At 36.4% G+C, this 13,550-nt stretch overlaps 1 protein-coding gene across 5 annotated transcripts in view; it reads right to left on the bottom strand.

Annotated features, from left to right (window-relative positions):
- The window catches only part of sl (small wing phospholipase C gamma 1), a 133,524-nt gene extending 119,977 nt beyond the window's left edge, over positions 1-13,547 (bottom strand). For 4 of the 5 annotated variants that reach the window (XM_069818310.1, XM_069818312.1, XM_069818313.1 and 1 more), the window contains exons 1-2: positions 13,360-13,547; positions 12,648-12,902 (exon numbers count right to left, since the gene is read on the bottom strand). In XM_069818310.1, coding sequence (XP_069674411.1) covers positions 12,648-12,855 — 208 coding nt within the window. In that variant the 5' untranslated portion in view covers positions 12,856-12,902; positions 13,360-13,547. The remainder of the gene's footprint in view (positions 1-12,647; positions 12,903-13,359) is intronic. The other variant, XM_069818311.1, reaches the window with a different exon arrangement.
- Between the last annotated feature and the right edge of the window lie 3 nt (positions 13,548-13,550).

The following is a 13,550-nucleotide window of genomic DNA, read 5'->3' as shown; positions in this document are numbered from 1 at the left end:
CAATTCCTTTTCCTCTTCCTGATCAGCTTTAGCATCATTCTTTCTTCACCGACTCTTTCATCTACAGCTTTGTTTCTTATTCTGTCTGTCCATTTCACATGCTCCAATCTTCTCCATATCCACATTTCAAATGCTTCTAGTCGCTTCTCGTCATTTCGTTGTAATGTCCATATTTCTTCCCCATACAATGCTACGCTCCACACAAAGTACTTCACTAGTCCCTTCCTTAATTCTTTCTCAGATGTCAGCAGAAGATGCTTCTTTTTCTATTAAAAGCTTCCTTGGCCATTGCTATTCTCCTTTTGACTTCTTGGCAGCAATTCATGTTATTGCTTATGGTACACCCTAAGTATTTGAAGCTGTCCACTGGCTCTACTGCCTCATTTAGAATTAGCAAATTTACCTTCTTTACTTTTCTTCCTATGACCATGGTCTTCGTCTTGTTGGCCTTTATCTTCATTCCATACTGCTCACAGCTGTCATTTAGTTTGCTTAACATATGGTTTAATAAATAACTTTTAAACACAACTACCTTTTCCCAATTTTTTTTTCTCTTGTACAAAGGAGGGACCCGAAGGCTTGCACTGCAGCCTGAGGCTTATTATGCTTACCACTCCTGACTGAATGACTCCCGCACTCCTACGAAGAGGAGAGGATTCAAGTCAGCCGCAGTGCCGGGAGCTCGGTTATCAATGGATGCTATCACTGGCCGCCATGCAATGGGTGACTCAACAGTGAAAGGCACTACATTTTATTATTGTATTTCTTTCATTCCTTTGTTAATTAAAGTCTTAGTTAGTGAATAGCATTGTATTCTGCTCTCACAAATTAATGAGACAACTTGAGAAGTCTTTACTAAAAGATCCATGGAACTCCTAAAGAAGTCGGGAGGACAGCAGGTTTTACATGTGGTAGCAGAGCATGGTTACGATCCAAGGACCTCTGGATTATGGGCCCAGCACAGTTCCACATTCCACTCATCTAAATAATGAAGTATACCAAAACCAATATTACAGCAAAGACAAATCCCAACACTAACAAAATGCACACTAAAATTAACATTACCATGGGGCATAGAACATAATAAAATGCAACTAACTCCACCTATCACACTCGCCGCCGTCCAGATTATGAAACCTCCCATAACCACTATTACAGCCGGGCCAAATACTGATACTCCAATTAAGTTCCATACTTGTCTCTGGAGACAGTATTAGTTTGCGCCATCATACTCCATACAGAATTCACAATTACCATCCATAATACAAACCCCAGGTAATAATGACAGTGGAAATCAATAAAATATCTAGAATGGCTAATGACAAGTACAATAAACCTATTAGTGCCCAATGGCATCCTCATAAAATAACGACACTAGGCATCCCCCCTGCTTGTGTGCTGTAAATCCTGTACCACTCAACTTAGGGCGATCGCTGAAGTTCCAACGATGTATCAGCTGCGGTAAATCACGGCAAACCACAACCTTGTTCCATGAGTGCAGATATAATGACTCATCCCACAGTGAGCGTCGCAATGTCGAACACCCAGCTTGTAACATGATGAACTCGGACAATCTAGGCAGCGGCCGAAGAGCCACTGTCCCACATCAACTATATCATGGTCTGCCACAATGTTTACTGCCTCTACTATCAACTCCTCTGCCGATGTATATCACTCCAGGGTCTGCCGTAAACTCCTCTCCCACAGTTTCCATACGGTATGAAGGGAGAAAAACGATTAAAATTCAAAATTGAGAAATCCCTATGTTTAGCCTCGGACCCAATGAGGTAACCCTGTTAATCTCGTAACCTGCATAAAGTACTTTAACAAAAGACCTCTAGCAGAGATCAACATGAACACTAGAAAAGTAAAACGACTTCTATCATGAATAAGAAAAATAATTTAAAGAATACCAAACTCAACTAACAGAAGAAAAATGAACTAGATAAGAGGGCAAAAAATAAAGGAAAAAGAAGAAATAAGAAAGAGATATGCAATTAAACTATAATGACGTAAGAAACGTCACAATATGGAGTAATTTTCAATCAAAAGATGAATGTACTAATGAAAGCAAATAAATTCAGCTAGGTAAGTGATATTATTCACAATGATCTAAAGAATGAAATAAGGAAGATAGCAGTTTAAAAGTCAACAAGACAATGGCAATGAAACTTGGACTCAAACTAAAAGAGAAGTTTCAAGATTACAGTTCTAAGATTAAACTTACATGTTGTAAAAGGCTAGTCAAGAGTAGATAAGAAACACAAATACAAGAAATGAAATCCAAATATTTTCTATAACAAACTAACAGAATACCGACAAAGGTAAAATGAAGATAAGCAAAGAATAGCACCAAACCATTTCTCTCTACAGTACTAGAAATGAGAAGAGGGATTAGAAGAAACCTAAAACTTAATTGAGCACTGGAGCCTATTTCCTTGAAGAAAGATAACCAAAGGCATACAAAAAAAAAAAAAAAAATTAATAATTTAGAGCACAATATAAATGCATATTATGTCATGTGACATGATTCATATCGGAGATAGAGTGATTGTTGGGAAGGTATCATGTGTATCAGGAGAGAAGTGCCAAGTGTTCTGTCTTATGTCTAAGCATGTAATTTTTAGTTTATAACATAAGTAAAAATACATTCATAGTACACTGTTTGAAACACAGAGAACAGAGAAAGAGATCTCATGAACATGTATGTTTACACAAGTACGTTAACTCTTTTAGAGCCAATGAGAATGATGAATCATTTCGAAATATTTGTCAACAAAACTGTGAGAGCCAAGATTTCTTGCTTACACTGGACTAATGGGGAGGTCAAAGAGATTTTGCACATTTCAAATCTGTTTTCGTAGATGATAACTGCAATGCTAATGTTGAAATTATTTCTTTTTATTGCATCTCATACTGCCCACCATATGACATATATTATTGTTGCAAGTATTTTATTAGGAAAATAAAGAACTTCGTGGAAACCCTACAAAGTAATAAAAGGAAAAGTCTATGACGGAAAAAACAATAAAAACCCATTCTCTCATTCATCAGTTATATCTACTGTACATTTTAATGATAGTATGATCAATATGCATAGTTCGCATCTAAGCGTATTCCAAAAAGAAGCGATTTCCAAAATGTGTATGAAATTTGTTTTATGACAGACATTTGGCGATCAAAATGTGACTGTAAAATCAAGTGCATTTATCAGATGCTCTGTTTGTAGATAAAGTAAGCATTTTTCGTCTTTTTTACGATATGTATCATCCAGCAAATGCCAAAAGCGATATTTGTAAAATGAAGAACATGGAATATTATCAATTAAAACAGCCGTGGCGAAAATGTGACTCACAAGCACATTGTGGCTCGCACTGATAGCTATGGATTTCTCTTGCTTCTTACCTCCTCCAACCCCCACCCTCTCACTCAATGGAGTCAAACTCCATTCCATTTGTATTTGTCTCTGACCTGCGAGTGGCATATCGTCGCAATGTTTCTCTTGAAACCACGTACGGTACCTCTACAAAAACGAAAGTTTCAAGTAGGATTGGAGGACGCATTTTTTTTTTGCTGCCAATATGATGAGAATATTAAATGTATGATTTGTTCACTAGTATTACGAGGAAACCGGTTGTATAACATAAAACGGCATTATATTACGTGTCACTCATGAAACATTAAAAGGTTAAGTGTTATTATTATTATTATCATCATCATCGCTATACATCGATCTTTCTTCAGCAGATGTACGAATAATGCAGTTATATCTTCAATTCAAACTCACAGATTTACAATGTGATGTTAAATGAAAGCTAGATGGAAGGACTTTACAAATGTTGAACTTTTCAAATCTTTCCCAAAAAATAAATATCCAAAGCTTTGTTCTTTCGCTTGCTCTGTTGAAGCCATGTTCGCTACAACTTATGTTTGTGTAAAATTATTTTCAACAATGAAAATAGTAAAAACCAAATTTAGATCATGACTGACAGACAGATACCTTCGTGATCAACTACGAGTGGCAGTAAGTGACATAACTCTTGATTTTGAAACTCTGTCACAGAGACATTCTGAAAATAGTTAATTTTAGATTGTGATAATGTGTCCTATGTTTTCTTATTCATTTCTTTCTTTGTTACACATACGAAACATTAGTTTGCAACCATATACTGTATAAAATTGTATTATATGTACGTGCTTGACATAAGGAAAATGAAAATCAGTTAATAAGTCAAGACAGTTGCTTTACTTCCCCTTCGGGTGTCTGCCTCCCTCCATAGGTGCTAAGCACATTGCAGGTTACACAGTGGCTCGGCGCACAATCATATTTTCGCCACGGCTGATTTAGAATAAAGATATAATACGAAACAATAAGAAGCTCATTGGTAAAATACAAAATAAAAATGTCTGTCTATTATGTTGTCTCGTAAGTAATCTCGATTTTCAAGTTTCGTGTTTTGTAAAATTTTAATAATTTTCTATAGTTGGGCAATGCAATTTACAGAATGCTATTGTTATTGTGTATTGTATGCGACAGTCGTCAATTGTTAATACAAAGAATTGTAAAATAGAAACAATAAAGTTTGAGTCCTTCTAAAGGACTACTGGAAACTAGATCATAAAGCTGCTGCTGCAGTTCGAAAAAATATGCAAAGTCGAGAGTGAAGAAGTTGTTAGTCAGTGTACAGCACAACGATGGTTCCAACATGTCAATAATGGAGACAAAGATTTAGAACATCCTAGATGACTTAAGATATGGAAAATTGAGAATACACGCAGAGTTAACTCCACAAAATAAAATACTTACAGGTTGTCAGAAGAACTTCATGCTTCAAAAAGTACAATACATCACCCATAAAAACGCTTTGAAAATCATGCAGAAGTATAGATCTGTATCTCATATATTGACACCTGAAAAGATTCAATGCAGAGTGGATATCTGTTGTCAGCTTATTGCTAATCCGATGGATGATACATTTATCAGGAGAATTTTCACATATGATGAAAAATGAGTATACTATCGCAAAACTGACATCTCAAAACAGTGGCTCGATCCCTGTCAGCTGCCAAAGTTGTCATTAAACAAAATTAGTGGTTCGGTCCCAAAGTAATATTACATATCTGATGGAATTTGAAAGGAATGATTCACTGGTGCTGGCCTTCTATGCCCAAGGTTGCGGGTTCGATCCCGGGCCAGGTCGATGGCATTTAAGTGTGCTTAAATGTGACAGGCTCATGTCAGTAGATTTACTGGCATGTAAAAGAACTCCTGCGGGACAAAATTCCGGCACATCCGGCGACGCTGATATAACCTCTGCAGTTGCGAGCGTCGTTAAATAAAACATAACATTAACATTTACTGGTAGTTTGTTCCAAATGAACATGCAGTCGATGGAGATCTCTATTCTCAACAACTAGTACAAGCTCATGAAGTTTTGAGAGAAAAGTACCCAGCATTAGTTCATTAAAACAGAATTCTCATGCAACAGGATCATACTGCTCGAAAACCGGGGAAAAAAATGCAGAAATTAAATGAATCGAACTGCTACCACGTCCAGTAAGTAGACCCAATCTTGCCCCTTCAGATTACAATCTGTTTCTGATCCATGACCCACTTCCTGCACAGAAGAAATTTGCAAAATTTGAAAGCAGCTGAAATGGGTATCACCAAATGCTTCGCATCAAAAAACCAGAAATTAAGTAGTCGCAGAATAACAAACCTCATTGAAAGGTGGCTTAAGACCACAGAATCTAATAGTCTTTACTTTGAAGATCACATTAATTTCTTGTTAAAACACACTCCAACTAAATTTTTTTCTCCAAAAACTGACATTACATATGAAACATTATCTCTATAATAATGTGACTTATTTCTCTACTTTCTATACCTTATTTTTATTTGCTAAACTTATTAAGAAAATAATGTTTTCTGCACAACTAGTAATTTTCGGTTCCTATATTTTAAGAATCCTCTGAGGTTTTGGCTGATGTGTATACTTAACAGCAAAAAGAATGGGCTAACTCTTGGTCGATAGAAATGCTAAGTTCTATCGTGCGGTTCACTCATGTAAATGCACTGCACTTCAAGGCATTGCTGTGGTGTCTCTTTGTTGAAAGTCATCTGTCTACAATGTAGTCAAACCTTACAAGCTGTGTGTAGCCCAGTGGTAAGATGTCTGACATCCATACCAGAGGTTGAGAGTTTTCTCCCAGAACGGTAAAATTAATTTTTATTTAATTTTAGTTTTTAATTAATTTATTAGTTTAAATGTAAAATGGCATCTGTTCATAAACTTCGTTATGCCTGCCTTGTAAAAATATTATTGTTCATCATATTTATGCTATTAATAGGCGAGACCTGGTCTGTATAAACAAAAACACTTGTTTCACATCCTCCAAAACCGGACACATATCAAACATAAATAAATAAACAAGAAACAAACCATTTTCTAATATATTAACAAAAATAAAAAAGGGGCCTGCGGTGGGGACTAGTATCTCGTCCACAAACCACCTGCGTCCACAACTGCCCTCATTCTGCGCAGCATGGAGTCCACAAGATTATGAAACAGGTCTAAATTCATGGCCACCTCCTCCCACGCATCTAGAACTCTGTCCCACAATTCGTCAACTGTCCGAACAGGTGGTTGTTCTGCCCAATTAGAGCGTAGGATCCGTTTGACTGTAGCCCACAAATTTTCAATCGGATTTATATCTGGTGATTTTGGAGGCCAGTCGACCAGGTTGACATCAGGCCTCCTCATAAACCATCTCTGAATTCAGTTGGCGGTGTGTACCAAGTGATTATCCTGTTGGAAGAAAAGTATTCCTTCTGGATATCATTCTCGGGCAGAAGAGATCATTACATTTGCCAATATGTGTTCGTAGACTTCTGCCATAAACCAACCATGGATCCAGAAGTCCCGCCCTATCGTATGACATCCATCTCCAACACACGATCCAACCTGTTAAGTCATCTCACTAAGTATTCATCGTATCTGTGACCATCCATATGACAAATTAGGACAGGACCACTGTTGCCACTGGAGACAATTACCTCGTCACAGAAAATGACATTTCTCCAATCGATGTCCTGTCAGGGAGTAGCATATGCTAGATGGTCCACGGCTTGCTCCATCGTCAAATGTTCTCTCCTCATAGCTTGACGACACCATATGCCACACACTCCAAAATGTCTCCTCACAATGTGTTGGGAACTTGGAAAGTTGGACGCTATCCTGAGTTGAGAGGCAGTTCTAAATGGGTGGTTCTAAATTTCTCTAATAACATGGCTTCCTCTTCTCTTGTAGAGATGCATGGCCGACAAGGAATGGGACTATTCACAACTTCACCATTCTCGATAAAAAATTTAGTCCACCGCTTAGTACTTGACAATGGAACTCCAATCTCTCTGGCTGCCATCGATGCAGAATAACCTACACAAATGGCTTGTTGACAGAGTTATTGTCTCTGCCATCTTCAAGTGTAATGACGAGTCAGAACGTTTTATTAAAAGATAGGAGTACTGCTTGGAAGAGAGAGGGAGGTTTATTATTTACTAGAGTTTGGACATAATCTAAGAGATGTCGCCACATAAATATAGCTTTACGAGACATATATGATGGCAAATTTGTAATTAAAAAAAAAGATTGTGAGAGATTCGAACCTTGAGCTACTACTACTAATTCGTTCAATAGACCAAAGCCGAAATGACTTAAGCTACTGAGACTGTTAAAATCGTTTTGGCATAATACATGGTTTTCCTGTTCATATGAGCTTTGGTTGATATTGTATTTATCAATTGTATTATTATTTCATTCTTCAGAGGCCCTGATGTATCTAAAATCAATTCTCATTCGATTTTATAACACATTTTAGACTCTTAAACAAAATACAGCAAATTTAAATGGTTTAATTATGTGTTACCTGGTGAACTACGCCTTTGACGATACAAGCATCCGCAATGTTATGTATCTGGAACTTAGAAATTGTCAGCGAGCCATTCTTTTTTGCTGTTAAATGTACATCTATTATCAGGTAGTACATCTCACTTGACAATGTGCGTCAGAGAAAGAACAATTGTCTGCATGCATATGAAGTCTGACTAGTGTAATATGTAGCTAATCAGCAAAGTATGCAATGGAGAGGGAAAGGAACTGGCCATCCTACTCCATTATCTCCTGATCTAATTGCCTCATAAGTGGTGCCTTCTTGGTATAACTTGTGGGATTCAGACCTGTATTCAGACAGTTAATTTAATACATTTTAAGAACTCTTATCAGGATGAGGTTGTAGTTTATTCCTGCTGTTAAAGTTTGTTTCACGATATGTTTATTTCATCATCGTAATCAGGATAAAAAGTTGTGACAAATCATATGAACTATAAAAGAATACAGCGAAAGAAAAGAACAAAAAGCAAATAAAAAAGGAGAGAAGTCTACTCAAACCACTAACCTCACTATTATTAGTCTCTAGCCCACTACACTACAGAACTCTGAGCTGTAGCTTCTTATGTAACAACTTCTAAGGTGTAAAAGAGAATTCAAAAGCTAAAAATCTCGAAAATTATAGGGTTTTCGGCTGGATATTGTTTTTCCACCTATCTACATTGACCTTATGAAAGTTCGACAAAATAGTGTCCAGAACACTGTGAACTCCCTTTGTAAATGTACAAGCTGAAAACTCTGTGTAAATTAAAAAGCATTCTGTTTCCCATTAAAAATGAAAGTGTGGATTTGATTTTCTTCATAGTCATAGGAAAAGGGTCTACAATTCGAGATTAAGCTGCATGAAAGGTGCGAGAATGGTTGCTCCCTAGCTGATGCTGAAAACAGAAACAGAAAGGCATCATATTTGCCTTGCATTATATTATAATATTATATTCTTTGACAGGAAACAAATGCTATTTCAATAAAACAAGCAATGTGCTACAAGCACCTAAGCAAAGGAATATTTTTGACAGAAGAACATTAAAATCTGAAACACTGAGATATGAGAAAGGAATTCAAATGGTTCTCCTGTTCCTATTGTGGAAATTGTTAGGCTTATTGAAGAACTTACTTATGTGACTGGATGAAAGAAGAGCAGTTTTGCTATTTAGAAAATGTATTTTACAACTTATGTTAATTATAAGTTAAAGGAAAAGATTTTAAAAGTCTTAAATTAAGAAATGTCTAAAAAGCGAATTCTAATAAAATATACAAAATATGTACAACTGCTTAACATAAAAGGCTGCACTGTGACAGACATGATCAGACAGCAAGCCCAAAACCAATTTCTCAGTATAAGGAATTTCCAACACATATAGGCCTACCAACTGAAAATCTCTAAATTCAATTACTGATATCCATCTCTTTTGGTAGCCAATGGTCGCTATGCTGAAGTTTGTGGGTACACATCCATCTGCTAATGATAGAAAAACTTCAGCACAGCTTTCTTTCCACACAATACCTGATTTTCACCAATTGAGCAACATGTTTTTCACACAATGGCCTAAAACATTGAAGGATCAACTTGAAGCATACATGACAACAATATGCCTATGATAAGGGCCCCATACACACCAAGACTTGCCTCTGGTAAGTCTGTGGGAGATATTTCTGAATTGGATGATAGCACATACATGCTCAGACAAGAGGTAAGAACAGTTGGAAAATATGAATTGGGAAAAAGAAATGACAGAGGAGAATCTTTGGTGAATTTCTGTAAAAGAAATGCAATGATTGTTGGAAATACATTATTCCAATAACATAAATGAAGAAGATACAAATGGACGTGTCCAAGGGACGAAAGCAGATTTCAGAGGGACTATATACTGGCACAGGAAAGATTCCGAAATTGCTTAAAAATGCAAAGATTTTACCAGGAGTGGATATTAACTCAGATCATGTCCAGCTTACAGGCGAAGTAGGTATTCGTCTGAAGAAGAAGATAAGAGGAAGACAGGTGACGAAGAAACTGAACATGGAAAAACTGAAGAATGAAGAGGAGAGAAATGAAACAAATTTTCAAGAGTGGAAAAGAAAAATTGGAAAAACATAAACACAGAAGAAGGTAGAAGAAACTACAGGAAACTAAACAACGAACTAAGAAGAGAAACTGATAAGGCAAAGGAAGACTGGATGAAAGACAAATGTAAAGGAATGGAGAATCTAAAGAGAAAAGGAAAATATGATCTAATGTATTACTGCGAAGTAAAATCTTTGCATTTCACAAATAAGAACAGAAAATCTATGTGGTTGATAGAAGATGAAATCGGAAATGAAATGACAGACAAACCAGGAATACTGAACACATGAACGAAATATGTAGAAGTGTTGTATGAAAGAGGAGTTCAGATGAGTTGGCTATAGAAGATGAAGCAGCCATATTAGAAGACGAAAAAGGATTAAATTCTATTTCAAGGGAAGAAGTTGAACTAGCGCTTAGGGAAATAAAAAATGAGAAAGCTATAGGAGTTGATGGAATCCCCACTGAATTAGTGAAATGCATGAGTGAAGACAAGTAGGAAATCCTATCATTATGCAACGAAATATTAGAGAAAGGCTTTGTGTAGAGTGTGGCATTATATGAGGCAGAAACAGCGACATTACGACAAAGTGACTACAAGCATTTGAAATGTGGATATGGAGACGAATGGAAGCATGTGAAATGGACAAACAGAATAAGAAATGAAGCTGCATTGGAAAGTGTGGTTCAAGAAGAATTGTTGAACCTGATCAAGAAGAGAAGAGGAAATTGACTGGGTCTCTTACTGAGAAGAAACTGGCTACTAAATGATGTACTGGAAGAAATTGTAAAGGGAAGAAGAGTTCGCGGCAGAAAAAGGTATCAGATGATAGAAGACATTAAGATATATGGATCATATGCGGAGACAGAAAGGCATATAAGAGAAAGGCAGAAAATAAAAAAGATTGGAGAATGCTAGGTTTGCAGTGAAAATAACTTGTTTTATTTTCATACAAATCTGGCTTTCAGCTAGTAGCTCCCTGTAAAGCAGGTTTGAATAATTTCAAGGAAAAATTGTTCCGGAGCCGGGTATCGATCCCGGGACCCTTCACTTAGCGCGCGAATGCTCTACCAACTGAGCTACCCCAGGAACTATACACGACACCGTCACAATTTTATTTTCCATAGGCATGGAAACGATTTATACATCTCTATAAATTTTAACAAAAATGGGACAATGTAGAGTATCCATCGGCCTATGAACGAATATTGCACACTTTTATCAATGCCATTGTTACGCTATACATCAATTTTCAACACTTTTATCACAACCTCACCACATTTCAATTTTTACTGCTATATATATATATATATATATATATATATATATATATATATATATATATATATATATATATGCCTATGAAATTATCACTGCATGAACACATTAATTCACAAAATACATGCTTAACGAACTATTTGTAATTATGAAGAATGAAGACAAAAGACGTTCGCCATCACATTCCACTTCTTCCACTAGATAGTAAGCTTACTCGACACATACACCAAGGCATGCAACAGTTGCACACGAAATGATACTAAACTTGAGGAATGTTACAAGTGTGTAGTATTGTGACAGATTAGGTTAGGTTTGATTATGTATTATGTGACAGGTTAGGTTAGATTAGATTAAATATATATAATTATGCGAGAGGTTAGGTTAGGTTTGATTATGTGTGTAGTATTATGTGAGAGATGTTGGCGACACTGAATACACAGTCACAATCAGGCAATATAGCTATCTTTTCCATTCATTCACGACGAATTTGGTTTATAAGCAAAGTACCTATTTACGACGGGTTGGGTGGGAAGCTATCCCAGTGATCACATCCAATTTCCACTACTCCATACTATTAAGCCTAGGCATTTTCAACGTATTTTAACAATTTTCTCTAGTGCCTGGGACATAAGTAACCTTCACCCAAAAATGAATGAAAATAGTTACTTAAATCAGAACGTTCAGAGTTTGCCATTTTGTGACAGAGACCTACAAAACGAAACAATGAAATCTCGACCAGATGCTTGCAGTAGGTATTGTTTGTTTCTATGTTTACTTTTTCTGCAGCTTAATTTGAAAGAGCGTTACAATCGGAATATTTCAATTTCTCCTAGAATCTGGAGACTTGTCTCAATGCCAAGGCCAAAAGCCTCGATACTTTTCGCCCATACACGAGGAACTTGCCTCTGGATTTCGGTCCCTTTATAGATGTGTTGGGGAAAATCTGAAATACTGGTGTAGCTAAGCTCTTTACAAGGTGTCGAATGAGCATTCTAGTGAGTGAGTGAGTGAGTGACCGAAAACCGCTTGCTGCACATCTTTCATATCAAACAATATGCTGTATTATTGTATTACCGAAAGGTATGTCGCATATTTCGCGGATGTATTATCTGTCCTTCCCAATAGGGGCCTACTTTCAGAGTGTTGCGCAGCTTAGAAATAACACTGCACAAGCCTAAGGTCATCTCAGCCCCTCACCTCACACCCAGAAAAAAAATTTACACTTCCATAACTGAAGCCATATCCAGATTCGCTAGGTCTGAAGTTAATAGAAGCGTTACTAGTAGTACTAATGTTAACATTTTAATATAGGATTTTTATGGCAAAAAAAATGAGGTGGATTTTATCACATCATACTCACCTGCACTCTCGAACGTCCTTGTCGCAGCTGTTCGAGCCCATACAATCTGTCTCGTTTCTCGTCTGATCATTAAAGTTCTTCTCTCTGGGCGCTTACGCGGGTAAAACTTGGTAACAACTGTCCCACGTTCTAATTGACTGATGATCTGCTCCATTTCAGGAATGAAGCTTAGCATGGGATTACCATTTGGAAGCCCCATCATTGCCATCGTGAACTATGTTCTATAATTTAGACTAAAACTATGTCAGTTCATACCTGAAAAACAATTTGTTTTGTATTTATATAATGTTCACACACAGCACCAATAAAACCCACATGGTAAGTGTATATACTAAATACAATAAGCACAAAAAATAACTATAGTCCTACCATTTTCAATAATGTTGTTATAATTATAAACTGTTACAATTAATAGACTGATACACAAATGACACAACGAAATTAGTACTCAAACTGCATGTTATAACATTAACAGAAAGGCTTTTTCGTAAAATAGTACGTCATATTAATTTAACAACAATATATAACAATAAGTTTGCTTTTCAGCTATTAATTTCAGCAGCATCTAATCTGTATCCGAATACGGAGAATATAAATAAAGACTAATGAATGGATGAACATTTACACGAATACAGAGTTCCCTCTTAAAACATGGGTCAATGAAACATAAAATAGGCCTACTGTTAAACGAATAACTTCAAACAATACTAACTTAAAAACAATTGTACTGTATACCGAAAATTCATTCATTCATTGCGATACTGTCTCTGCAAGGCAACTTCAATAACTGCATCATATCCCTGTTCCTAACACACGTACTAAACCTCTAATAGTTTTCATTTTTAACACAGTCGTTGATCTTGACAGCTGATTTTAATCACAAGAAAATGCTCATGAGTATCA

This window comes from Periplaneta americana, chromosome 2, assembly GCF_040183065.1.
Source record: "Periplaneta americana isolate PAMFEO1 chromosome 2, P.americana_PAMFEO1_priV1, whole genome shotgun sequence".
Lineage (NCBI taxonomy): Eukaryota > Metazoa > Arthropoda > Insecta > Blattodea > Blattidae > Periplaneta > Periplaneta americana.
Note: the sequence above shows the minus strand (reverse complement) of the source record. Positions and strands in the feature narration are given on the sequence as shown.